At 40.6% G+C, this 25,761-nt stretch overlaps 1 protein-coding gene across 4 annotated transcripts in view; it reads right to left on the reverse strand.

The window, feature by feature from the left end:
- The window catches only part of TTI1 (TELO2 interacting protein 1), a 50,645-nt gene that overhangs the window by 23,593 nt on the left and 1,291 nt on the right, over nucleotides 1–25,761 (reverse strand). For 3 of the 4 annotated variants that reach the window (XM_003805013.5, XM_008966405.5, XM_034947546.3), the window contains exon 2: nucleotides 4,875–7,217. In XM_003805013.5, coding sequence (XP_003805061.2) covers nucleotides 4,875–7,176 — 2,302 coding nt within the window. In that variant the 5' untranslated portion in view covers nucleotides 7,177–7,217. Of the gene's footprint in view, nucleotides 1–4,874; nucleotides 7,218–12,352; nucleotides 12,493–25,761 lie in introns of all 4 variants that reach the window. The other variant, XM_055105060.3, reaches the window with a different exon arrangement.

Genomic DNA, 25,761 nt, shown 5'->3' on the forward strand with positions numbered 1-25,761 from the left:
CCATCTACTTCACATCTGGTTAACTCCAAATCACTTTTCACATCTCAGAACACATAGAACTTGCCCGATAAGGCCCTCCCTTGACTCCCCTGTTTAAATTAGGTCACTTACATGATGTCTTATATAGCACTCTGCTCTTTCTCTTCATATCAGCTCATCATAATATGTGCTTATATATTTGCGTATCTATTTATTTGTGTGTACTATTCAGTGTCTGAGCCTCCCATCAGACTCTATGTTCCATTGGTCACCACTGGAAATCTAATATGCCCAGTGTGGGTTCCAGCATCTCTATTCCTTCAACCAACTCAGCTCTAACTGCAATCATTTTTGTATGTCAGGGTTCCACAAAGACTCTTAGGAGAGCAATTTGATAACTCTCTCAAAAATTTAAACATAAACCCTTTAAACCAGCATTTTTTTCCAGGATTTCATCCTATCGATATGCTGAGGCATGTCCAAAATGACCTACAAAGATATTGGGTGCTCAAAGTATATGCAAAAGAAAAAATACACAAGACTGGCAAACACGTCCAAGTGACAAAATTCTGAGTACAGAATATACCACTCATTAGCAGAATACAGGCTTTACAGAGTCTTGAGAATGGATGGTCTCACCTTGTATTTCTCACATAAAATGCTTCAGAAAGCTGGCCATTTTCTCTCCAAAGTCTTCCCTATTCGGTGGTGCTCAAATACCTCTGGTAAGTCACCACAGAATAAACTTCTAACATCACTAGGTCCCGTGGTTTTCAAACTGTGCCTTGAGGAGCCTTAGGGCTTCACAGAAATGTCTCATGGATCACAACAGGGAGGGCACCAAGAGACGGTGGGCTACAGGCATGGGTTCCAGGGTCTCTATTCCTTCAAACAACTCAGCTCTAATTTCAATTATTTTTGTATATCAGGGTTCCCCAAAGGCTTCATTTCAAAAAAGGCTCTTAATATTTAAAGAATAAAACAACAACAACAACAAATCCCACAGCCTGAAAATCACTGCTCTGGTCCAGTGCCCTCCTTTTGCAGACAGCTGGGAAAAAAACTCTGATAACCTTTAGCACCTGCTAATCTCCTTTTCATCAAAGAGCATCTGCACAGAGCAAGAGCAGCAGCAGATGGGAGATGACGGGGCCAGGCAACTGGGAGTATCAGAGAGCAAATGTGTGAGGTGTGAGCCGGAGGTTCCTACACCCAGGGATCCATTATGACATTCTTCAAACTGCATCCCCAGTTGTCTATCAGCTACTTAGTGCACTCTAAGGGACTGGTTCCCAAATAGTTAAAACCTGGACCCAGCATTTACACTGCTAAGACTAGATATGCTGCAAAGATTATTTCTAGATTCAAGGCTGGTGCCAGACATTAAAATGTCTTTGCTCACAAATGGCTTTTAAACATATGAAAAGAAGCTCAATCTCACGTTTAATGCAAATTAAAACTATAATAAGGTGCTATTTTTCTCCTATTGGATTAGCAAAGATCAAAAGCTTGGTAATACACAGTGTGGGTGACGGTGTGGCAAAACTGGCACTCTCGTACATTGCTGATGGAGTTTAAATTGGTACAACCTCTTAGAGAGCAATTTGATACTCTCTCAAAAATTTAAACGTAATACCCTTTAAACCAGCATTTTTTTCAGAAATTCATCCTATTAATATACTGAGACATGTCCAAAATGACCTACAAAGATATTCAATGCAGCATTTTTTGTGGTGGCCAAAGACTGGAAATGACCAAAATGTCTACCAAGAAAGGACTGGTTAAATACACTATGGTGCAGACGCATGATGGAATACTATGCAGCTATAAAAAGAATGCAGCAGCACATTCTCCAAGTTGTGAAGTATGTGACATAAATACTTATTTTCAAAGCTACCCTATTTTTTTCTTGTTATGAATAATCAGCTAACCAGCAGTTGGGATTAAGCAGTAATTAACTGATGCTTCTTGCCCTTACCGTGGCACCTAATGCTTTTTTAGTCACTGCATGTGACACACTATGTTAATGATAACTCAATTTCCTAAAGCTCTTACTGGGTTCTTCTAAGGCCTTTCAGAAGTTCTCTGAGAACACATTTCCACACCCATCTTAAAAGAGTGGACGTCAGTTAGATAATTCTATGACAAACAGAAATGACAGCAAAAGGTACTACTCTGATTTATGAGTGACTATACCAACTCCACCTGAGTACTACTTCCTGTTCAAAAAGCGAGTGTATTCTGGGTTATTTCAAAACTTTCAGAAAAGCTAGCTCTAAGTTTGCTTCTGTTCCAAGGAAGCCCCAGAGTCAGTCTTAACCATTCAATTTTCCTTTCTGCAAGGGAGACCCTCTCCCTCCACCTCATTTTTTTTTTTTAAAAGCACTACAAAGCTACACAGGAGTCTTGACACTCCTCCTTCAGAGATGACCGAAGACATCAGCAATCTAAGACAATTCAATTTTGAAGGCCCGAATTCAGATACCTCTTGAGAGATATATTTCACAGGGCTTTTCTTAACCTACTTTTTAAAAATTTCAAATTGAAACATAGCATAGGTCGCTAAAGCAGTACAGGTGGGATATATTTGGCCCATGGAAGCCAGTCTTAGTCTGCATAAGCAACCAGTCAGTCCTATGAGGGGCTCCACGAGGGCAGGCCTAAGTGGGTCTTATTCATGGCTGACTCCCCAGTGACTAGCCCACTACACAGGCTTCTAAGTAGCTGCAAAATAAAATCCAAACTCCTTCTCTTGCTCCTCAAGGCCCTACCAGGATTTGTCCTTGCCCTTCTTTCCAACTTCATCTTGCAACACTCTCTACAAAGGCCTCTTTTCCATTCTCCAAAGACCCATGCCCCTTCTTCCTTCTGGGCCTTCCCACCTGAATTTTTATTTATTTATTTATTTTTTTGAGACAGTCTTCCTCTGTCACCCAGGCTGGAGTGCAGTGGTGCGATCATGGCTCACTGCAGCCCTGACCTCCCTGGGCTTAGGTGATGCTTCTGCCTCCCAAGTAGCTGGAATTACAGGCATGTACCGCCACTCCCAACTAATTTTTTTCCATTTTTAGTAGAGACGAGGCCATACTAGGTTGCCTAGGCTGGTCTTGAACTCCTGGGCTCAAGCAATCCGCCCACCTCAGCCTCCCAAAGTGTTGAGATTACGGGTGTGAGCCACGGCACCCGGCCTGAATGTTCTTAAAAATAAATGTGATAGCCCCCTATGTGTTGATGGGCCTTTCTCATCCTTCAGGTTTTGGCTTTAGTGTTGCTTCCTCAGAGAGGCCCTCCCTGACCACTGAACTTATAGGAGCCTGTGTCTGTTACATTGAGGTGTTTATTTCCTTCACGGTGTTTATCAGAATCTGCCGTGAGCTTGTCTAATGATTTGTTTACTTGTTTATCATCTCTCTTGCAGTGGCAAGGAAGTTCCATGAGTTTATTCATCTTTTTCTCTGCTCTATCTTCATTACTTAGCACAGTGTCTGACATATGGCAGGCACTCTTGAATGAATTAATGAAAAAGGAACATTTATGCTGAACGTGAATGCTCATGCATGAATAAACAAACACTGGAAATGGCATTAGCTACAGGGCAGTGCACTGTCCCTGCCCCAGTTACCTTCCATGAGAATGTTTCTTACAAGGTCTTGGCTTTTTCAACTGACAAAATGAGGCCAGTGACCATTCCACCTGCTCAGAGGCTATTAGCAGTACTGAGATAAATACTGGAAATATGCTCTTTAAATAAAAGGGACCCAAGCTATACAGCTTATTATTTTCTCATTGAAAGATTGACTATCCAGTTGAAGGATTCCTTTCCTTATAACTGAAGTCCAAAATTTTGCCATTCTTTTTTTTTTTTTTTTTGAGACAGAGTCTCACTCTGTCACCCAGGCTGGAGTGCAGTGGCGCGATCTTGGCTCACTGCAAGCTCCGCTTCCCAGGTTCAAGCCATTCTCCTGCCTCAGCTTCCCAAGTAGCTGGGACTACAGGCGCCCGCCACCACGTCTGGCTAATTTTTTTTTTTTTTTTTTTAGTAGAGACGGGGTTTCACCGTGTTAGCCAGGATGGTCTCGATCTCCTGACCTCCTGATCCGCCTGCCTTGGCCTCCCAAAGTGCTGGGATTACAGGCATGAGCCACCGCCCCCAGCCAATTTTGCCATTCTAATAGTGGCTAACATCTTCGGCAAGCACCCAATAGGATCAGTGGGAAGAAGAGAAATTTAAACCAACTCACACAATTAAAAGGTTAAAAGGAAGTTTCTAGACCTGCTCTGTCCAGTATGGTAGTCACTAGCTACATGTGGCTATTAAAATTAAGTAAAATATAGAATTCAGTTCCTCAGGTGCACGAACCACATGTGTATAGTGGTAACTGTACTGGATAGAACGAATAAAGATTATTTCTATCATCAAAGAAACTTCTCTTAGTACTGTTCTAGACAATATGTGACTGAATAATTCATGTTATCTCTGTTCTTCATTAGCATAGATACTGCTAACGCTATGCATCATCAGAAGCAGTTTGCTATACTGGAAAGAACAAAACTGTCATAAATCCTGATTTTATCATTTATTAATTGTGTGACCCTGGCTAAGTAGGATGTCACTGACCCTTAGTTTTTCTTATTTATAAAATAGAAATAATATTTACATTTATTCTGCAGGGTTTATACCCTGGCATAGAGCAGGAGCTCAATAAATGGTAGAGATTACTGAAAGTATAAAAGATAAACAGTGAAACCCCACCATAACCTATGGGACTGGAGAGAAAATGATTAAAACGTCCTCCATAGCATCACCACAAACAATGCAAAAAACGAGGCTAAGCAAACTAGGAGATTGAGTCCTGTCCCCTACACATCAGCATTAAAAAGGGCTCTCAATGTACCTAATGCTGCCATCAGAGCATGCAGAACACTGACAAAGGAAGCAGCTCTCTTATCGTAAAATTGGTCCAGGGTGGCCAAGACATCTTGAACCACATCTGCCACCAAAGGAAGCAGGTTAGCATCTGAGTTCCGCAGCATGACTTCCAGGACCTTTGGGGTATGAGGATGCAGAGCCAGATGACGCAGATTTAAAGAGATCCCATTCACTAAATAGTCTGAATTTTGATTGATCAGGTGCTGCAGGGAGTCGTAGCCACAAGCACGGCAAATGTCCATCATGGTGCTGGTAGCCACCTGACTAATGAGTAGGGTTTGGTCTCCAGCCTTCTCCAGTACTGGATAAAGGGCTGACATCAAGAGCAAACAGAAGTCTTTTCCTAGTGCATATGCAAACTGGCCAATTCCTTCCAACTGAATGCATATTTGCCAGATGTTACTGTTCATGGAGCAAATAGTGGGACTTGGCTTTGAGAAGGCTAGAAAAGATGTAACTTGGCAGGTGTGTTCACCAGACGTGATGGCTTGGAGGCCTGGGTGCTCCATCATCAGCTCCTCTCCCATTTCCTCAGTTTCAAGACAGGTAACCAAATACCAATTTTCTTGACTTGTGTATTCTTCAAGTATAGATGTCACAATCTCTCTCAGTTCTTCTGGGTTTGTTTTAATATGTTTTTCGTGAAGATCCTCGACCTCCAGCCCAGCAGCCCCTGTAACCAGTTCATTAAGGATCATGGCAGCTTGCTTCCGGTAAACCACAGATTGATGGTAAAGTTCCATAAAGTGATCCACAAGCAAATAAAGATTCCCATAATAACCAAGTAGCTGACAAACCTGCCTCAAGAGCATGAAGATTCTCTCATCAGTGAAGAAGCGGAAATATCTCCTCTGGATGCGGTTCCAAGGCTGTGTGGCTGAGGTCTTTGGAGAAGCATTCAGATCATCAGAGTTCCAACGCCGTTCCTCAACAATCTTGATGTCAGCCACGTCTAGCTCTAGAACTTGGATGAGTGCTTTGGAAAGCCGCTGGAGATGGGCCACAGAGTTGAGGACAAAGTTTATTTTTGGGCCCAAGAGTTTCAGATAACCAAGTAACAAGGAAAGAGTAGAGAATTTGCCCTGGTCATCTTGGGAGTTCATTAGGCGAGGAAGAGATGTGGCAAGGGAATGCAGGCTTTCTGACAAGATGTCAGCGAGGGCTTTGTTGCCCACCACTACTTTTTGATCTGCAAAATGTCTCAGAACTTTATTGCACTGGGCTTGGACTTCAGGACTCTCATCATTTACTAGTCCCACTAAGGCCTTCAGAAGGGGACCAGCACATTCGACCAATGATTGACTGCACTTCAAAAGAAGGTCCTCCACAAGTTCTACCAGTTCCAGTCTCACCTTCCAGTGTGGGTGAACAGAAACACACTCAATTATCTTTTTAATAAGGATAGTCAACTTGTCGCCAGTCTTTTTTACCCAATCTGCTTCCCTGTAAACCATCAGCTCCGCTATTCTGTGCTCAACTGCAGGTTTTGCTTGGACCTTTGAGATTCTTTTGAGCTGTTCATCAGCCATAATGAAGCTCACTGTCTTGTAAAAGATCTTTAGGGAAGATACAACAATGCTGTGACCTTGTTTAAAGTCTCCTGTGACAAGCCTGGTCAGTGCAGTTGAGATTCCAGGTAAAAAAGAGGCAAACAAATCCCCCAGCTGCTTTTGTTCAAGTTCATCCAATGACCTTGGATGGTCCTGACAATCACACTGCAAGAGTAGAACCTGTAAACATTTTAAGGCAGCAATTTTAATTTGCTTTGATTTCTCCTGTTCTGCAAGGCCTAACAGTAAAGATACAGCAAATCCTAAACGTGGCAGAATGGAGGGCTCATAAAAAGTCAGAATGATGTCCCCATAAGCTGAGTGCATTAATGTGCTAAGTCCCTGGATCACAGCCAATTTCAACTCCTCGGACACAGCCGCAGGTTTTTGGGAGCTGGGTGAATACAGACAAGCAGAGAGTTCTGAAAAGAGTTCCTGGAGAAGCTCCTGTTCTTTCACACATGTTGAAGAAAGGACAAATGTGAGGCATTCCACCACACTTTGGATCAAACGCTCTCTTTTGGGACCTGGGGTCTTCAGGGTAAATCGCAGAGGGAAGAGGATGTACTGCTGAAGTTCCTGAAGGGCACTGTCACTCACAGCTTGTAGTCGTGTCTGCAGATGCTCCACATTCTCCACTGTCTGGGTCTTTGTGAGCTGAACACAGACTGGACGTAAGACACCAAAGGCCTCCTCAGGAGTATCAAAAACTGCCATTGTGCAGCAGCCTTCCCCTCACTGAGGAAACATCCTGCAGGCTGGAGGAAGGAAACTGTTCAGTAAAAATGTCAAGTTCAAAGCAAGTATGAAGTGAACTTGCATTCATTCATTCAACAGACATTTACCTGGGGTCTATGTGCCAGCCACTGCACAAGGCACTAGGGGTGCAATGAAACTGAGCCCCCTGTCTAGTGAGGGAAGTACATGTACGGTTACAATAAAGTCTCTTCAGGATTAGGACAGGCCTAAGCTTACAGTCCTGAGTGTGGAAGTCATATCCTGAGGAAGCCAGGATGGGTCTCACAAGAAAATTATGCTCGAGGCAAGACTTGAGGGAGGAAGGAATAGGAATCTGTGGACTATTTTCAGGAGTTCGGATTTTAACCTTCAGGAGTTTGGATTTAAACCTTCAGGTTTCATCTTTTTAAAACTGAGGTATACATATGGTAAAATGCACTATCTTAATGTACAGCTCAGTGAATTTTTGTGTTTGTATAGAACAATGTAACCACTTCCCGAAGTAAGATACAAAATAATTCCAACAACCTAGAAGGCTCCCTCATGTCCTTTTGCAATTGATTCCTATTTCACCTGCCTGGAGGTAACCACTTTTATGACTTCTATCACTACAGACATGTTTTGCCTGTTCCTGTCATTAAGAGGTTTAAAGCAAGGGGTGATATGGTCAACTTTAGGCACTGAAAAGATCCCCCAGGAGCCTGTAATATGGGAGAAGGATCAGAACTGGGTGAGACTGACAGCAACATAAAGCGAAAGGGCGTACCCAGAGAGATGGGAAAACTGGGAGCACACACTATCACAGAACACACAGGAGAAGACACAGTCCAGCAGGATGGAAAGATGGACAGCAGGCAGGCAAGCAGGCAAGCAGGCAAAGGAGAAAGGATTACAGGAAAGCAAAGAACAACTCAATATCCAAGAGTCTGTCTTTTTTTTTGTGAAGAGAAATTCAAAGTCATGGGCTGACAGTGAACAAGGAGAAGGATAAACAGAGGGCTTGAGGAGAGAAATAAAAGTCTCAAATACTCCCTTTGGGGAAGCAGAGCATGCTGGGAAGACTTACGAAAGTGTGGCCCAAGGGTACTGAGGACTGAGCTGAGTTGGAGACCATAAATGTGTATAACTGTAAAATGTCGGCATTGGATGGAGGCTTAGAGATCATCTAGTCTGGTGGTCTTGTGGTCTTTCTTTTTTCTCTACTTGCTGGGGGCTTTTGAAGAGATGATAAGAAAGTGCTTGTGCTGCTTCTGTCTACCCCCAATTCCATGAACACTCCCGAACTCGGTGGCTATAGATTGGCAGGCAAGTCGTGCCAGCGGGCGTGAGCAAGGCCTGCTCAGTCCAGAAAGAGAGCTGGTGCCAAATTTCCCCATGGAGAGACTCTGATACGCTGGAGAGTCTGGTCTACTGACCTCCCTGGAACCCTATGAGGAAGGGCACTGTTCGTCACTGTGACGCTTCGTTGGGGTGTATCTCATGCTCTCTGTGGCCCCAAGAAGCCAGAGAAGGGAAGAAGCTTGACTCTTCCCTATCTCAGGCTAGAAAAATGCCACGCGTGGCAGCCACAAAGCTTGGCTGGGGTCTAATGACATCCCATGTGCACTGGCTCATACACTGATGAACCAGAGGCTGCTTTGCCACCTCCCTGCCTGAGATACTGGTAGTTGGATCAAGAAGTAGGAAAGAAAGAGAACTGCTTAATGGGATCCAGCAGTCATGGGTAGAAAAAGCATTTGAGCACTCCTTGAGGTGGTGAATCTTAGATTAACAGAACCAGAAAAAGAGGCAGATAAGAATTTTAATAATAATAATAATAAAAAGACCAAGTTCAATTATGACACCAAAGATGTCTCTTAGAATTAAAAGCATAATTTTCCACACACAAAAAAGCTCCACTGATGAAATTTTTAAAAAGACAGTTAATTGCCGAAACCCAATTAGTGGCCTAGTAGATCAAGTGGACCTGTCTTACCCAAAGCAGGGATGCAGAGACGCAAACTGTGAGACTTGGAGGACAGATCTGGAAGAACCAGCATGTAAGGGGGAATTTGAAAGGAGAAACATTTCCCTTAGCTGCAAAAAGATTTATCTGGAGACCGAAAAGCCTTGAAGGATACACACCTGACCACATTCTGGTAAAATTCCTTCACTCTAAATATGAAGAGAAAAATCACATATGCTTTGAGGAGGAAATGACAAATAACAAATAAAAGAAAAAGAAACTGGCTTTGAACTCCTCATTGGCAACAATGGATGCTAGAAGACAGTGGAATAGCACCTACTTACTGCAAATAAAGGATTGTGGCCCCCAAATGCCACTGAAGATGTTCTTCTGTCAAGATGGAAGAACAACATGCAAGAGAGGGTATTACCCACATATCCCACCAGAAGAAGACACTTACACTGCTGAGGAATTTTTTTTCTTTTAGTATGGAGAATTTTCTTCAAATACAATGTTTAAATGGAAGCCTGGTATACAAAATGGACAAAATCAGAGGGTGTCTTGTAAAATCCAGGGCGAAGGCAATGGCCTAGGGCTCTCTCTCTTATTTCACTGTAGGAGTTTCAAGAAGATAACTTGGGGTCTGCCCCCGACAGGGTGGTGGTTCCTAAACTACATTCTCAGATTATATAACAAAAACCGTAATAGAGCTAATGAAATGGGAATACACAGTATGTCTAACATTGACCTCATCGCTTTCTGCCATATTCCCTTGGTGATTTATAGTCAAGCTAGAAACCCTAGAATCTCTGTTTTCTTTCACCCTCTCTTAATCCCAACATTCCCTACATTTCATCAATTCCACCCCTTTGACACCTTTCAAATCTGCTGATGATGATAACCAATGTGTTTCATATTGGGTCAACTCTCACAGTTTCCTCTCTGGCCCTTTGGCTTGTTTCTTGCCCTCCTCGAATTCACATTTCACAATGACACTTAAGTAATCTTTCTAAAAGAAAAATCTGATCGCAATTCTCTAGGCTTAATTCTTAAACTGCTCTCCATCCTGCATGAAGGGCAGATACTTCTAGGTAGAAGCTACACCTAAGCATTACCATGGCATACAGGGCCCTTCACCATCAGGCTTCTGCCTGTCTTGCCAACCTCATTTTTCATTATTCTACCACTTTGATCTCTAACCTGCAATCATGTAAAATTTATAAAACTTGCAATTTTCTAAACAGGTGGTGCTAGTTCACATTTGTCTCCTTTTTCCTACCCCTGTACACACCTGTATGACAGTATTTGGCATGCTGTATTATTTGTGTATATGTCTGTTTTACCTAGTTTAGACTAGAGGCTCTGAGAGGGCAGGGCAATCCTATACCTAGAAGCTAGAAGAGCATCTGGCACATGGCAAGCCCTCAAAAACATCTGTACAGATTCTGCTTCCAAGTAGGATATAGTATGGTTTGGCAGGCTAATACTCCTGCCAATGACTAGAAAAAGCCAAATAAATTACAAAAATCATTTCTTAAAGCATCCAATACTTGTGGAAGCAACAAGGACTAGATGGACTAACAGACTGAGAATGTTCAGAGGGAATCAACAATCAATAGCTTGTGTGTGTGTGTGTGTGTGTGTGTGTGCGCCTTTGGTGTGTGCGCACGAGCCTTTGGTGCATTTGTTGATCCTGGACGTGGGCTTGGGATTAGGGTGTGGTTATCATTGGGGAAAGAGAAACCACAATGCTTTCAATGGTCACCTGGGGCTGGAGAGACAAAACTGCAATCTTGAGGGACCTCCAAATACCCAACTTCTGGAAGAAGGCTGCTGCTGAAGACAACCCAGTAGAGATTTTGGTATTCTTCAAAGCTGGGGTAACAAAACTGGAGATTTGATGGACTTGAAATACTTACTTGGTTGGGGTCTTCCTCAAGTCATTTAGTCAATTTTGAAATGATGTGAAGTAGTGGTAGGCTAAATAACTAAGCTGAAAATCTTAGGGGCAGAAGTGAACCTCCTAAAGGCTTTCATGTCTAAGGAGACAAACAGCCTATTAGGCTTTCAACTGAAAGCCCTGGAGGACCATACTCTAATAAGGATGAACCAAAGTAAGTTTGGGGCTTACCAGGATTGCAACCCAGCAGTGACCCAGCTCAATCCCTGAAATACGTCAGACTAGACTGAAGTATTTAATTAACAGAAGAAAGGGGCAAACCTTGATGGCAGAAGATATATGCAGCCACTATGATTCTTTTATATAATGTTTGGTATATAATAAGTTTTTTAAGCATGTGTGGAGGTAAATGCCCACAGCTAGTAATCAAGAGAAAAAACAGACATTAGAAGCAGACCTATGGATGGCCCAATTACTGAAGTTTAGTAGTCAAGAACTTTGAAATAACCAAGATTAATAAAGTCAAGAAACAGAGGAAAAGACCAAAGTAAATGAAAGGATAAATAATTTTATCACAGAATTGGCTGAAATCTATAAAAAAAATCAAATGGATACTTTAGAACTGAGAACTACAGTATCTATAATTAAGAATTTAATATAAGATATTAACAGTAAATTGGACTTAGCAGGAGACAAGATTAATGATTTGGAAGATAGGTCAATAAAAAATATTCAAACTCAATTAGAAAAATGAATGGTAAACACAGATAAGAACATAAAAGATGTGGGATAAAAGACGTGAATAAATGAGTCTCAGAGGACAGCATAGAGCAGAAGCAATACTAAAATGTTCAAAACAAATGAAAGAGATCAACCCACAGATTTAAGAAACTCAGCAACCCAATTATTTGGCCAATACAAAGAAAAGAACACACAGACATCATAGTCAAACTGCTGAAAAACAAAGAAAAAGAGGAAAACCTTAAAAAGCAGTGAAGCAATAAAAATGACAGCTGACTTCTCAAAAGAAATGACAAAATCCAGGAGTCAATAGAATGCTATCTAAAGAAAATAACTCCCAACTTTGATTTTTTTTTTTTTAATCTATGGACTAGGGAACCAACTTTGAATTTTACAGCCTATAAAAACAACATCTTTCAATAAAAAGGTAAGGCTGGGCATGGGTGGCTCACACCTATAATCCCAGCACTTTGAGAGGCTGCGGTGGGTGGATCACTTGAGCCCAGGAGTTTGAAACCAACCTAAGCAACATGGCGAAACTCCATCGCTACAAAAAATACAAAAATTACCTAGGTGTGGTGGTGTGCACTTATAGTCCCAGCTGCTAGGGAGGCTCAGTTGGAAGGATCGATTGAGCCTGGGAGGTTGAGGCTGCAGTGAGCTGTGATTGTGCCACTGTACTCTAGCCTCGGTGACAGAGTGAGCAGGTCTAAAAAAAAAAAAAAAAAACAAGGGTGAAATTCAGATATTTACAACAAACAAAACCTGAGGGAATTAATTGCTATCAGGGCAACACTAAAAGAAAAAACAATGTAAGAAAATAAACCTAGACAGACGCATGGAACTATAAGAGGGAATGAAGAAAATGAAATAGGTAAATATAAAAAAATTAACTGTACAAAACAATAACTATTATGTCTTCTGTAGTTTGTGTATATATAAAACTAAAATGCAAGACAAGAATAATTCACAAAAGGTAGGGAGGGGGAAGGAGTTAAGTGTCTAAGAGTCTAGTAGTGTAATGAAGTGATAAAATAATCTGTATTAGACCATAACATGTCAAGATGTTAAATGCATGTTGAAATCTGTAGAGTAAGCTCTAAGATAATTGTAAAAGAATAGCTACCTAACAAGATTACAGGGCAGTTAAAAATGGGATACTATTTTTGATTAATCAAAAAAAGGGCAAAAATGCAAAAAAAAAGAAATAAAACTAGTGAGCCAAATTGAAAGCAAAAAGTAAGATGGCAGACAGAAGTCTGAAGTACAACTAAAACAGCGATTACATTTGTGCAGAGTTTCTCAACAGCAGCACTATTGACATTTTGGGTGGGATAATTACTTGTTGGTGGAGGGCTGTCTTGTGCATTGCAGGGCATTTAGCAGCATCCTTGGCCTCTGTATCTTGGCCATCCATCTATCTGCTGCTAGTAGCACCAATCCAGGTGTAACAAACAAAAATGTCTCCAGACATTGCTAGATGTCCTGTCAAGGACAAAAATTGTCCCTGGATTTGGTACCACTGGTAGAGTCAGCATAATCCTAATCAAAATCCCAGTAGGATTTCTGCAGAAATATGATGAGTCTAAAACTGATAGAGAAATGCAAAGGACCCAAAATAGAAAAGACAATCTTCAAAAATAAGAATGCAGTTACAGAACTTACACTAACTGATTTCAAGGTTTACTATAAAGATACAATAATTAAAGGACAGTGTATACTTGGCATAAAGAAAAATGAACAGAACAGAGTTCAGAAATAGACCACACATAGAATAGAGAGTCCAGCTACACACCTGACAAATATGACAGTAAAATGAAGGGGTGAAAAGAATGGCCTTTTCAATTAAAGGTGCTATGTCACTTGGCTACTCATATGAAAAAAAAACATATATGTATCTTGATTCCATCACATCCTATTTAAATGTGAAATGTAAAACAATAAAGCTTTCCAAAGGAAACAGACAAGAACATCTCTGTGATCCTGGAGTAGGCAAAGATTTCTTAAATAGGACACAAAAAGAAAAAAACTGATAAATTGGACTACCTTAAAATTTAAGAACTTCTCTTCATCAGAAGACACTATTACAGAGTGAAAAGGCAATTCATAAAGTGACAGAAGATACTTGCTATATATCTGACAAAACACTCATATCTATAATATACAAAAGATTTTAAAAAAATCATTTAAAAAAGGAAAGACAACCTAACAGAAACATGAAAAAGGACCTGAATAGACATATCACAAAAAAGGATAGCCAAATAGCCAATAAACATATGACAAGACTTTAAATATCATTAGTCAGGAAAATGCAATTTAAAACCACAATGAAATATCATTACACATCCATGAGAAGAGCTAAATTTAAAAAAGGGAAAATACTAGAAAATTAGGAAAATTTCCTAATAAATTAGGAAAATACAAAGCAACTAAAACTCTCATTCAATGCTGGTGGGCGTATAAATCAGTGCAGCTAGTACGGAAAACTCGTTGGCAGTATCTATTATTTCAAAGGTGAATATATATATGCTCTATGATCTAGCAATTCCATTCTTTGATATATACCCAATAGAAATGTATATATAAGCTTATCAAAAGATGTATTCTGGAATTTACTATACACAATCACCCTAAAATGAAAACTACCTCAATGCCTATCTGTAGTAGAATGGATAAATAAACTGTAGTACATTCTCTCTATGAAATACTATACAGATGAAGATTTACCACAATCAGAGATCTTCAAAAGACTGGGTTATAGGCTCCGAAATATATAAACCAGCTTTCTCTAAGGAAGACAGCATAACACACTGCTACTTTGGCATAACACATTGCTACTTTGACATGACTATAAAAGGCAATCATATAGCTTTATGGGATGGCCATGAAATCACAGTTGTGTGACAATATGTCAATTACAGAAAGAATTGTTTAGAGATTTAGAGCCTTAGGAATTCTACATTCTATTCCTATAAAATGCAACCCTGATTACTTAGAGTGGTGCTGCACCAAAGTTTGATATTTATAAGCAACAGCAACAGGGGCATTCTGGTCCAGAAAGTTATACTGGGATGAGGCATTCAGAACAAACGGATTCTCTGGATGAGTAGACAAAACCACCCAGAGCTCAGAGTGACTGAATAAACATGAATAAACATAAGCATGAGCAAACAGTTCTTGACTGCTAATGGACACCTAATCCCTTTCTAGTTTAGTGGCCCTCCGTTGTGGTCCTGGAAAGTAGTTGGCAAGTAGGCACTGGAGAGGTGGGAGATGAGATCTGTGATTGGACAGCATGAATGAACTCACTGCCCCTGGCAAGCCTCTTCCCCTCCCCTCTACCTGCCTTGTAACAGGGGTGGGCTATAAGTAAGATCCCTGGACCATGGTGTAAAGGTGGTGAAGACAAATGGAACAATCTGTACAGGAGACGGTGTTATACTTTACAGATACTTAGATCCCAAGGTACTTACTGTATCACACAATCAAGAAGTGAAAAAGGGAGGGGAAAAAGTGCAAAAGGAATTTGGAAACAGAATGAATACGAACAAGGAAGAGGGAGAAGGATCTGTGTTGAGCTGGGGTACTATACACTTTGGGCTATGTGAGAAGGCTGCTCAAGGTGCAAGGCCTGTCACAAGCAAAGGCCAGAAGGAAGAAAAGTCATAGCACCTAATAAAGGCAGAGATGAGACAGAGATGCCATTGTGGCAGGTGAGCCAGGCCTCACACATCCATTCAGATGAAATCATTTGGTCAGGGCCTTTGCACTTGCTGTTCTCTCCCCCATGTCCTCAGGGCTCGCTCCTTTACCACTTCCAGGGCTTTGCTCAAGCGAGGCCTGGTCTGATCACCCCTATTAACACTGCTACCCATGCTTACTCCTCATCTCCTTTCCTTGCCTTTAAAATTTTCTTCCTTAGCACTTCAAAACAGCTGTCAAACCAGATTATCTACCTGTTTGTTTACTGTTTCTCTCCTTTCACTAGAATACTAGAATCAGTGATTTTTGACTGGTTTCTTAATTGCTTTTGGCACACAGTAGGTATTCAATAAATGCTCGTTGAATTAGTGGTCATAATGCAAGATCTGGTTCTGTCATTTGTAGAGTGTTCATATCAGCTATTCTGAATCGGATTCTAGATAAAACCTGCCATGCTCTTCTTCTCTTGGGGTGAGTTTTTCCTACAGGTAGTTGATCTCGTCTACACTGGGAGGGTCCTACTAGATTCATTCTGATGGGGTAATCATAGTTCTAGATTTGATTGTACTCCAGCCCACTTTTAGGCTATTTCCAGAACTGGGACAGAGGGAACATGTATATTTTCTCTCTATACATGCTTTCCCTTCTGAAGAACAAGTCGTAAGATGAAATAGGTACTTGTTCAATAATCCATCTGGTTGCAGTGTTCAGAGTACAGTGGAGGACTGATCTGGGTTCTAGCCCTGGCTCTTACAGTACCTGGCTGTGTGATTTCCATGAATTTTATCTTCTTCAATATAAAATAAACTTATGGATAAGAAAATCTCCAAAATTTCCACCTTTGAATAACTAGCCTATGGAAAGAACGACTGGGTTTAGAGCCCAGAGATAGGAGTTCAGATGTAAGAATCGCCAATACAAGTTCTTGAATAGGAGGAAAGCATTTTTCTTTTGTTGTTGAAAAAACCCCCATCATACATCAGGCAATGTGCTAGGTATTTATTGTATTCCTCATCCACAAGCTGAGCAGCACAAGGCTCAGAGAGGTTCAGTGATGTCCACACAGCAAGCAGGTGTCAGACTTGGGATTCATCTCAAGCCTGCCTGACTCCAAAGGCTGTATGTACTCTTTCCACTATACCAGAGGTTCCCAACCTGGCTGTTTATCAGAATCAAGGAGGAACAATTTAACTACAGATTTCTGGGCTCCACATCAGATCTACGGAATCAGAATCAATGTGGTGGGGGAGAAGATATGCTTGGGAATCTACAATTTTAAAACTTTGCAAGGTCAGTCCCATGGCCAGTGAGGTGTGGGAACCTTGCACTGTATATATTCTCTATGTGCTTTCCCTTCTGAAGAACAAGTCGTATGATGAAATAGGTTCTTGTTCAATAATCCATCTGGTTGCAGTGTTCAGAGTACACTGGAGGACTACTATCTTGGGTTAAAATGATGAGTTTATTTCTCTTCCCAGCTGAATGGTATAGTGTTACAGCTTTACTTGTGGTTTCCCCAGCATCTGCTGGTGTCTGCCAAGCAGTTCCCACTCACTGTTTGTTTAATAAATAAGTAAAAGAAGCTGGATAAACATTAACCCTTCAGCATATTCTGAAGTTTTGTTGATTGCTACTCATTTTTCCCTCTATCTAGAAATGTTTCCTTAGCATATACTATTTGCCCATACAGTGTGCTAAATTCTTGACAAGGGAAGAGAGATACAATGTTAACCAGAGAGGCTAACACTGTAAGGGAAGAGTACTGCAGAACAGGAAGAATATGCGGAGGAGGGGAATCAAGGAGACTTCCCATACATATTTCCGGAAATTACTCTAGGCTCACATAATGCTTAGTTTACAGCTGTCCCTTATAGAAAACATGTGAAGCTGTGCCTTGTATTACACTAATACTATGTGCCTGTTCCCTCCACTAGACAGGACCTTTTTTGCTAGACAGTACATTTCTAAAAAAGGGATTCTTAACTTAGAAGAGGGTGTACATAGAATATATATACAAATGACCTCCTGCCCTCCCCCAATTTATGACCTGGCACTGGAAACTGGGTAAGTTCTTCAGGTAACTAAAGTATGTTTGCATATTCTACTTATTTATAAATATTAATATAAACAAAAATTCTGTTCACACACACACATGAATACAAATAGAAAACTTAAGCTTCTCGGGAGATGGAGTAGGCATACATTTCCCTATTCTTTTTGTTAAGTATAACTAAAACCCCTGGACATTATATATAAAGCAAATACAAGAAGAAAGCAGACTGGTTAGGGACCCCAGGACCTGGGGAGTGACACAGTGCTGAGTTCCCTGGGTTTTCTTTCTGCCTCATAGACCCAAGCCCTGGAGCTGAAGAAGCTGGCAACCTGGAAGCACCAATGGGCACAGACACAAAAACCCCAACAAAAACCTGCTCTCTCTGGCCAAAGGAGTAGGGGAATGGGCACCCTCGCAAGACAAAAAACTTTTGGACAACAAACGCTCTACTCCAGCCAAACACTACAGAAAATAAGGCGGCCTCCACCCACGGTGGCAAAGGCTGATTGGAGAGCCTAGACTCCCACTCTCATAAGTCTGTAATGAGGCACCCTCAACACTCCTGCAGGGATGGTGTGAAGGAAGACAAAGTAGGAGCAGGCATTCCATCCCCACCAGCCCCAGTGTCAGTGGAGACCACACGGGGAGCCTAAACTTCCACTCCTACTTGGCAGTAATGAGGTAGCATCACAGGACACCTAGTCAGGACTTTCACCACTGCCCAGTGGTAATGATGCCACCTCCACTCCAATGTCAGTGGAGACCAAGTGGGGAGTTGGGACTGCCACACCCACCCAGCAGTACACCTCCACTCAGCAGTAGTGGGGAGACCTTTTTCTTGGGTGTCAATGGAGGCTGAGTGAGGAACTTGGACTTCTACCTCCACCTGGCAGTGATGAGGTACGGACCCCCTTCTCCTACCAGGAATGGTGTCAGAGATTGTTTAGTCTAAACATTAGACTAAACAACCTAAACAGACAAAACAGCCTCAACAGATGTCTCAGAACATTATACAGAAATGTCCGAACCTCAATATAAAAATCACTCATACCAGGAACCAGGAGGAACTCAGACTGAATGAAAAAAGACAATCGGTATGCCGTGGTGGCTCACACCTGTAACCTGAGCACTTTGGAAGGCTGTGGCTGGTAGATCACCTGAGGTCAGGAGTTCAAGACCAGCCTGGCCAACATGGTGAAACCCTATCTCTACTAAAAATATAGAAATTAGCCAGGTATGGTGGCGTGTGCCTGTAATCCCAGCTACTTGGGAGGCTGAGGCAGGAGAATCACTTGAACCCGGAAGGTGGAGGTTGCAGTGAGCAGAGACTGTGGCATGGCACTCCAGCCTGGGCAACAAGAGCGACACTCCATCTCAAAAAAAAAAGAAAAAGAAAAAAAGACAATCAACACATGTCAACACCAAGATGACAAAGAGACAAAGATGTCAGAATTATCTAATGAAGACATTAAAACAGCACGATTAAAATGTATCGATAAGCAATTATGAATATACTTCAAACAAATGAAGGAATAGAAAGCCTCAAAAAAGAAAAAGAAGATATAAAGAAACAAGTGAAAATTTTAGAACTGAAAATTTCAGTAACAAAGAAAAACTTCAGTGGATGGGCTCAACAGCAGAATGGAGGGAAGAAAAAAATCTGTGAGCTGGAAGATGGAACAATAGAAATTACCCAATCTGAACAATAGAGAAAAAACTACTGAAAAATATATAAACAGAGCTTCAGGGAACCTGTGGGACCAAGAGGGCAGGCTGAAAAAGTACTCAAAAGAAATAATGGCTGAAAACGCCACAAAGTTGGCAAAGACATAAATCTATATATCAAGAAGCTGAGTGAACCCCAAAGAAATTTATCCCAAGACTCTTCATAATTTAATTTCTGAAAACTAACAACAAAAAATATTGAAAGCATCCAGAGAAAAATTATATCTTGTCTACAAGGAAGAAACAATTTTTTTTTTTGAGACAGAGTATCATTCTGTCACCCAGGCTGGAGTGCAATGGTGCCAAATCCACTCACAGCAACCTCCGCCTGCCAGGTTCAAATGATTCTCCTGCCTCAGCCTCTCAAGTACCTGGGATTACAGGTGGGCACCAGCACTCCCGGCTAATTTTTGTAGTTTTAGTAGAGGTAGGTTTCACCATGTTGGCCAGGCTGGTCTCAAACTCCTGGCCTCAAGTGATCCACCCACCTTAGCCTCCCAAAATGCTGGGATTACAGTGTGGCCACCATGCCCAGAGGGGAGAAAACAATTCTAATGACAATCTCATCAGAAACCATGTAGGCCAGAAAGAAGTTACACAATAATTTTCAGGTGCTGAAACAAACAAACAGTCAACGCAGAACCATATACCCAGCAAAAAACGTGCATCAGGAATGAAGTGGAAATCAAGACTTCTGAGAAGAAGGAAAACAAAGAGAATTTGTCACCAGCTGACTTACTGTAAAAGAATGGCTAAAGAAAGCTCTCTAAACAGAAAGAAAATGATAAGAAATCCTGGAACATTAAGGGGGAAGAAAGAACATGGCATACAAAAATATGTGTAAATGCAACGGGCTTTCCTTATCCTCTTGAGTTTTCAAAACTATGTTTGACAGTTGAAGCAAAAATTGTAATGCCATCTGACATGGTTCTAAATGTATGTAGAGAAAACGTTTAAGACATTTATATGATAAATGGGCAGAGTAAAGAGACATAAAAGGAAATAAAGTTTCTATACTTTGCTAGGTAAAGGTAAGTTATGTACACACAATGTAATACCTAGAGGGACCACTAAAAGGGCTACATACAAAGAGATATACTCAGAAACATCATAGATAAATCACATGGAATTCTAAAAAACATTCAAGTAACCCACAGGAAGGCTACAAAAAGAAAGCAGATAAATGAAAAAGAGAATAAACAGAAAGAAACAAAATATAGTCATCTCTCGGTATTCACCAGGGACTGGTTCCAAGACTTCCATGGATACCAAAATCAGAGGATGTTGAAGTCCCTTATAGAAAATAGTGTAGTATTTGCATATAACCCATGCATATCCTCCCATATATTTTATATCAACTCTAGATTATTACAACACCTAACACAATGTAAATGTTATGTAAACAGTTGTTACACTATATTGTTTTAAAAATCTGTATTATTTTTATTGTTGTATTGTTATCTTTTACTTTTTATTTTTTTCAAATACAGTTGACCCTTGAACAATGTGGGGGTTAGGAGTGCCAACCCCCTCGAGCAGTCAAAAAATCTCTATAAATTTTGACTCCCCAAAAACTTAACTATTGACAGCCTATTGTTGACTGGAAACCTTACTGATAACATAAACAGTTGTTTAACATAAATTTTTTATGCTGTATGTATTATATGCTGTGTTCTTACAATAAAACAAGCTACAGAAAAGAAAATGTTATTAAGAAAATCACAGGCTGGGCCCAGTGGCTCACGCCTGCATCCCAGCACTTTGGGAGGCTGAGGTGGGTGGATCACCTGAGGTCAGGAGTTCAAGACCAGGCTGGCCAACATGGTGAAACCCCATCTCTACAAAAATACAAAAATTAGCCAGGCATGATGGCAGGTGCCTGTAATCCCAGCTACTCAGGAGGCTGAGGTGGGAGAATCACTTGAACCCGGGAGGCGGAGGTTGCAGTGAGCCAAGATCGCACCATTGAACTCTAGCCTGGGTGACAGAGCGAGGCTCCATCTCAAAAAAAAAGAAAGAAAGAAAAGAAAATCACAATTACTATTCATTAAGTGGAAGTAGATCATTACACAGGTCTGTCTTCATCTTTGTCTTCACCTTGAGTAGGCTGAGGAGGAGGTGGGTTGGCAGAAGGGAAAGAAAATCTGCATATAAATAGATGGCCGCAGTTCAAATCTGTGTTGTTCAAGGGTCTACTGTATTTTCAATCCACAGTTGACTGAATCTACAGAGACGGAACCCATGAATATAGAGGGTCAACTATAATTGTATTAAGCATAAAAGGTCTAAATACATCAATTAAAAGATTGAGACTGGCGGAGTGGATTTAAAAACATGATCTAACTACACGCTGTCTATAAGAAACTCACTATGCAGAATTATAGAGGCTGATTGATAATCAAAGGATGGAAAAAGATATTATCATGTAAGCATTAATCAAAGGAAGGTAGAAGTAGCTATATTAGCACCAGATAAAGTAGACTTCAGAGTAAAAGAAAAAAATTACCAGAGACAGAGTACAATGAATAACAGGTATATCTACTAAGAACATACTGCAATCTTAAAATGTATATGCTGTAAAATGTGTGAAACAAAAATGGATAAAACTAAAAGGAGAAACAAATTCACAATAGATGGTGGTGACTTCAATATTCCTCTCTCAACAATGGATAGGATAACTAGACCAAAAATCCACAAGGATATAGAAAAACCACCACCATCAACCAACAGGACCTATGACATTTATAGAACACTCCATCCTACAATAGCAGACTACACATTCTTTTGTTGTTGTTATTTGTTTTTTCAGACAGGATCTCACTCTATTGCTCAGGCTGCAGTGCAGTGGCTCGATGATGGCTCACTGCAGCCTCAATTTCCTGAGCTCAAGCAATCCTCCCACCTCAGCGTTCTGAGTGGCTGGGACTCCAGGTGCATGCCACTATGCCCAGCTAATTTTCGTATTTTTTAAAGACCGAGTTTCGCCATGTTGCCCAGGCTGTTCTTGAACTCCTAGGCTCAAGTGATCCTCCTGCCTTGACCTCCCAAAGTGTTAAGATTACAGGCATGAGCTACAGTGCCTGGCCCACATTCTTTTCAAGTGCTCATAGAACATAAGACAGATGATTATCCTGCCATAAAACAAACCTCAACAAATTTAAAAGAACTGAAATCATACAGAGTGACATTCCCCAGCCACAATGAAATCAAGCTTGAAATCACTAACACAGAGATAACAGGAAAATCTCCAAATACTTGGAAACTAAACAACATGTTTCTAAATAATCCACGGAACAGAGAGGAAACCTTAAGGGAAATTAGAAAAAAAATAGGGAAATGAATGAAAATGAAAATATGACACACCAAAATCTGTGGATACAGCTATAGCCATGCTGAGATGTAAATTAATAGTACTAAGTCATATATTAGAAAAGGGGAAAAGTCTCAAATGAAAAAGGTAAACTCCTACCACAAGAACCTAGACAAAGTAGAGCAAAATAAAGCAAGCAGAAGAAATAATAAGGAGCAGAAATTGACAAAACTGAAAACAGAAAACACAGAAAGTCAATGAAATAAATAACTGGTTCTTTGAAAAGGTCAATAAAATTGACAAACTTCTAGCAAGATTGACAAGGGAGTGAGTGAGCAAGAGAGAGAGAGAGAAAGAGAGAGGAGAGAGAAGAGACGAGACACTGATACTGGAAATTTCCAATATCAGTAATGAAACGGGACAGTACTACAGACCCTGCAGACATCAAAGGGTAATATGGGAATGCTATGGTTTGAATATCTGTCCCTTCCAAAACTCATGTTGAAATTTAATTCCCAATGTATTGAGAAGTGGAGTCTTTATAAGCCCTCATAAATGGATTAATGGGTTATCATGGGAACTGGTGGCTTTATAAGAGCAAAACAGACCTCAGCTAGCACACTCAGCCCCCTGGCCCTGTGATATCCTGCACTGCCTTGGGACTCTGCAGAGTCCCCATCAGCAAGAAAGTTTTTTACCCAATGTGGCCCCGTGACCTTGGATTTCTCAGCCTCCATAACTGTAAGAAATACATCCTTTTTCTTTATAAATTACCCAGTTTCAGGTATTCTGTTATAAGCAACAGAAAACAAAGACAGGGAATACCACAAACAGCTTTACCCATATAAATTTGACAACTTTGATGAAGTGGTTAATTCCTCAAAAAACACAACCACAATATGAAAGAGATTATTTTAACAGCTTTATAACTTTTAAATAAACTGAATTTGTCACTTAAAAACTCCAGAAAAAAAAGGAAGAAGGGAAGGAAGGGAGGGAGGGAGGAGGGAGGAAGGAGGAGGGAGGGAGGGAGGGAAGCAGGGAGTGGAGGGAATCTCCAAACCAAGATGGTTTCATTGGAGAATTCCGCCAAACATTTAATGAAGAATTAACACCAATTCTGCACATACTCTTCTAGAAAAAGAAGAAACACTTTCCAATCCATTTTATAAAGCCAGTATTATCCTGATACCAAACTAAAGGCAATACAAAAATTTAAAAAATCTATAGACCAATTTCTCTCATGAGTATAGATGCAAAAATCCTAAAGAAAATATTAGGAAATTCAGCAGTATGTAAAACACACACACACACACACACACACACACACACACACACCCCATGATAAAGTGGGGCATATTTCAGAGATGCAAGACTGGCTCAATATTTGAAAATCAATTAGAGTTGTTAATACTAACAAGCTATTAACAAGCTTAAGAAGAAAAATCACATAATCATATCATCCTCACCTTTCAGACCTCTATATGTTGAAGAATCCTAGGACTCAGTCTCTTTTTACACCTTATTCCATTATGACTCTCACATTTTTATCTCTAACCCAGATAGCTCTTCCTTGAATTCCTGACCCATAAACCCAACTGCCCCTTAGACATCTATACTCAGGCATTTCCAAATGGACATGTCCAAATACAAATGCTCGCTCTTACTCTCCAAACCCACTCTTTTCTGTAATTCAGTAAATGGAAGCGCTATTCTTATAGTTGCTTAGGCCAAAACCCTTGGAGCTATCTCAACTCTCATATGTCTTTCACACCCCATATCCAATCTATCAGCGGATCCTGTTACCTCTTCCTCTAAAATATCCCCAGAACTGTCCCTTTCTTACCACTTCCACAGATACCACCCTGGTTTGAGTTATCCTTTCACCTGGGTTACTACAACAGCTGCCAAACTGGTCCTTCCTGCTTCTACCTTTGCATTCTTACTGTCTTATTTTCTACCTAACAGCCACAATGCTCCTTCTTCGTGCAAAACTGCCCAGTGGACTTCATTTCATTCAGAGTAACATCTAAAGTCTATACTATTGCCTACAAGTCACCATGTGATGCAGTCCCTTCGTACTTTTCTGAACTAATTTCCAGCCACCCTTCTAGTTCATATCACTCCAGCTTTATTGTCCTCTCTGTTGTTGCTCCAAAATGCCAACAATGGTATAAACTTGGTTTTCCCTCTTCCTGGAACAATGGCATATGGCTTGTCTCTCAAATGACATCTTACCAATGAGGCCTTCTCTGAGAAGCATAAGTAAAAGACTACCCACCTACACATATACATTCCTTATCCTCCTTAACTCCTTGATTTTTATTGAAGTTACTTACCACTTTCTGACTTATTCTAAACTTGCATGTTTGTTTTTCTATCTTTCTCAGTACAAAGTAAGTTCCTGAGAACGTGGATTTTGTCTGTTAGCTTAGAAGAGTGCTTTGGACATAGGTGCTGAAAAATTATTTTCCGAATGAATGAATAAACTATTGGTTCAGGAGTCAAGAATTTGGGATCAGACATAAGATAACCCTAATTTGACTCCTGGCTCTGCTATTTCCTAACTATGTCCAAGTACATAGGGTACTTAACCATGCTTTACATTTTCTCGTCTATCAAATAGTGATTGTAATAATTTCAACTCCTAAGACTGATGTAAGAATTAAATTAAAAAAGTATGTAATGTGCTTAATAGACAGTGATTTGGTATAAAAGTGCTCAGCATATGACAGTGTTATTAATATGGAAAGATGATCTAGATTTCGACACAAAAGCCCTCAGTTATGACTAGATACTCACTGTATGATTTTAGGTTACTCACCTCTTTTACACTAACTCACTTGATAAATCAGGAACTGGGGCCGAAAAGATGGCTAAGTTGCAGCCCCTTCCCTCAAGTCTTAGTAATGTGATCTTGGGTAGGTCACTTAACCTCTCTGAGCCTGTTTCCTACGCTGTCCAAAGGGGGATAATATAATACCTCACAGCTTTGTTGTGAGGATTAAATGAGTTACTGTGTGGGAATTGTGTCTAGCACATAGTAACCTCTCACTGTGTTAGCTATGATTATGATTCTAGTCTGGAGGAGGGGTAAAAGCATGTAAGCAAAGAACTGCAATACAGTGCAATAAGAGCAAAAGCAGGCATCAGCTAGAAGAACGTCTCCTAAACTAGAGTCTGCCCAC

This window comes from Pan paniscus, chromosome 21 (genome assembly GCF_029289425.2).
Source record: "Pan paniscus chromosome 21, NHGRI_mPanPan1-v2.0_pri, whole genome shotgun sequence".
Classification (NCBI taxonomy): Eukaryota; Metazoa; Chordata; class Mammalia; order Primates; family Hominidae; genus Pan; species Pan paniscus.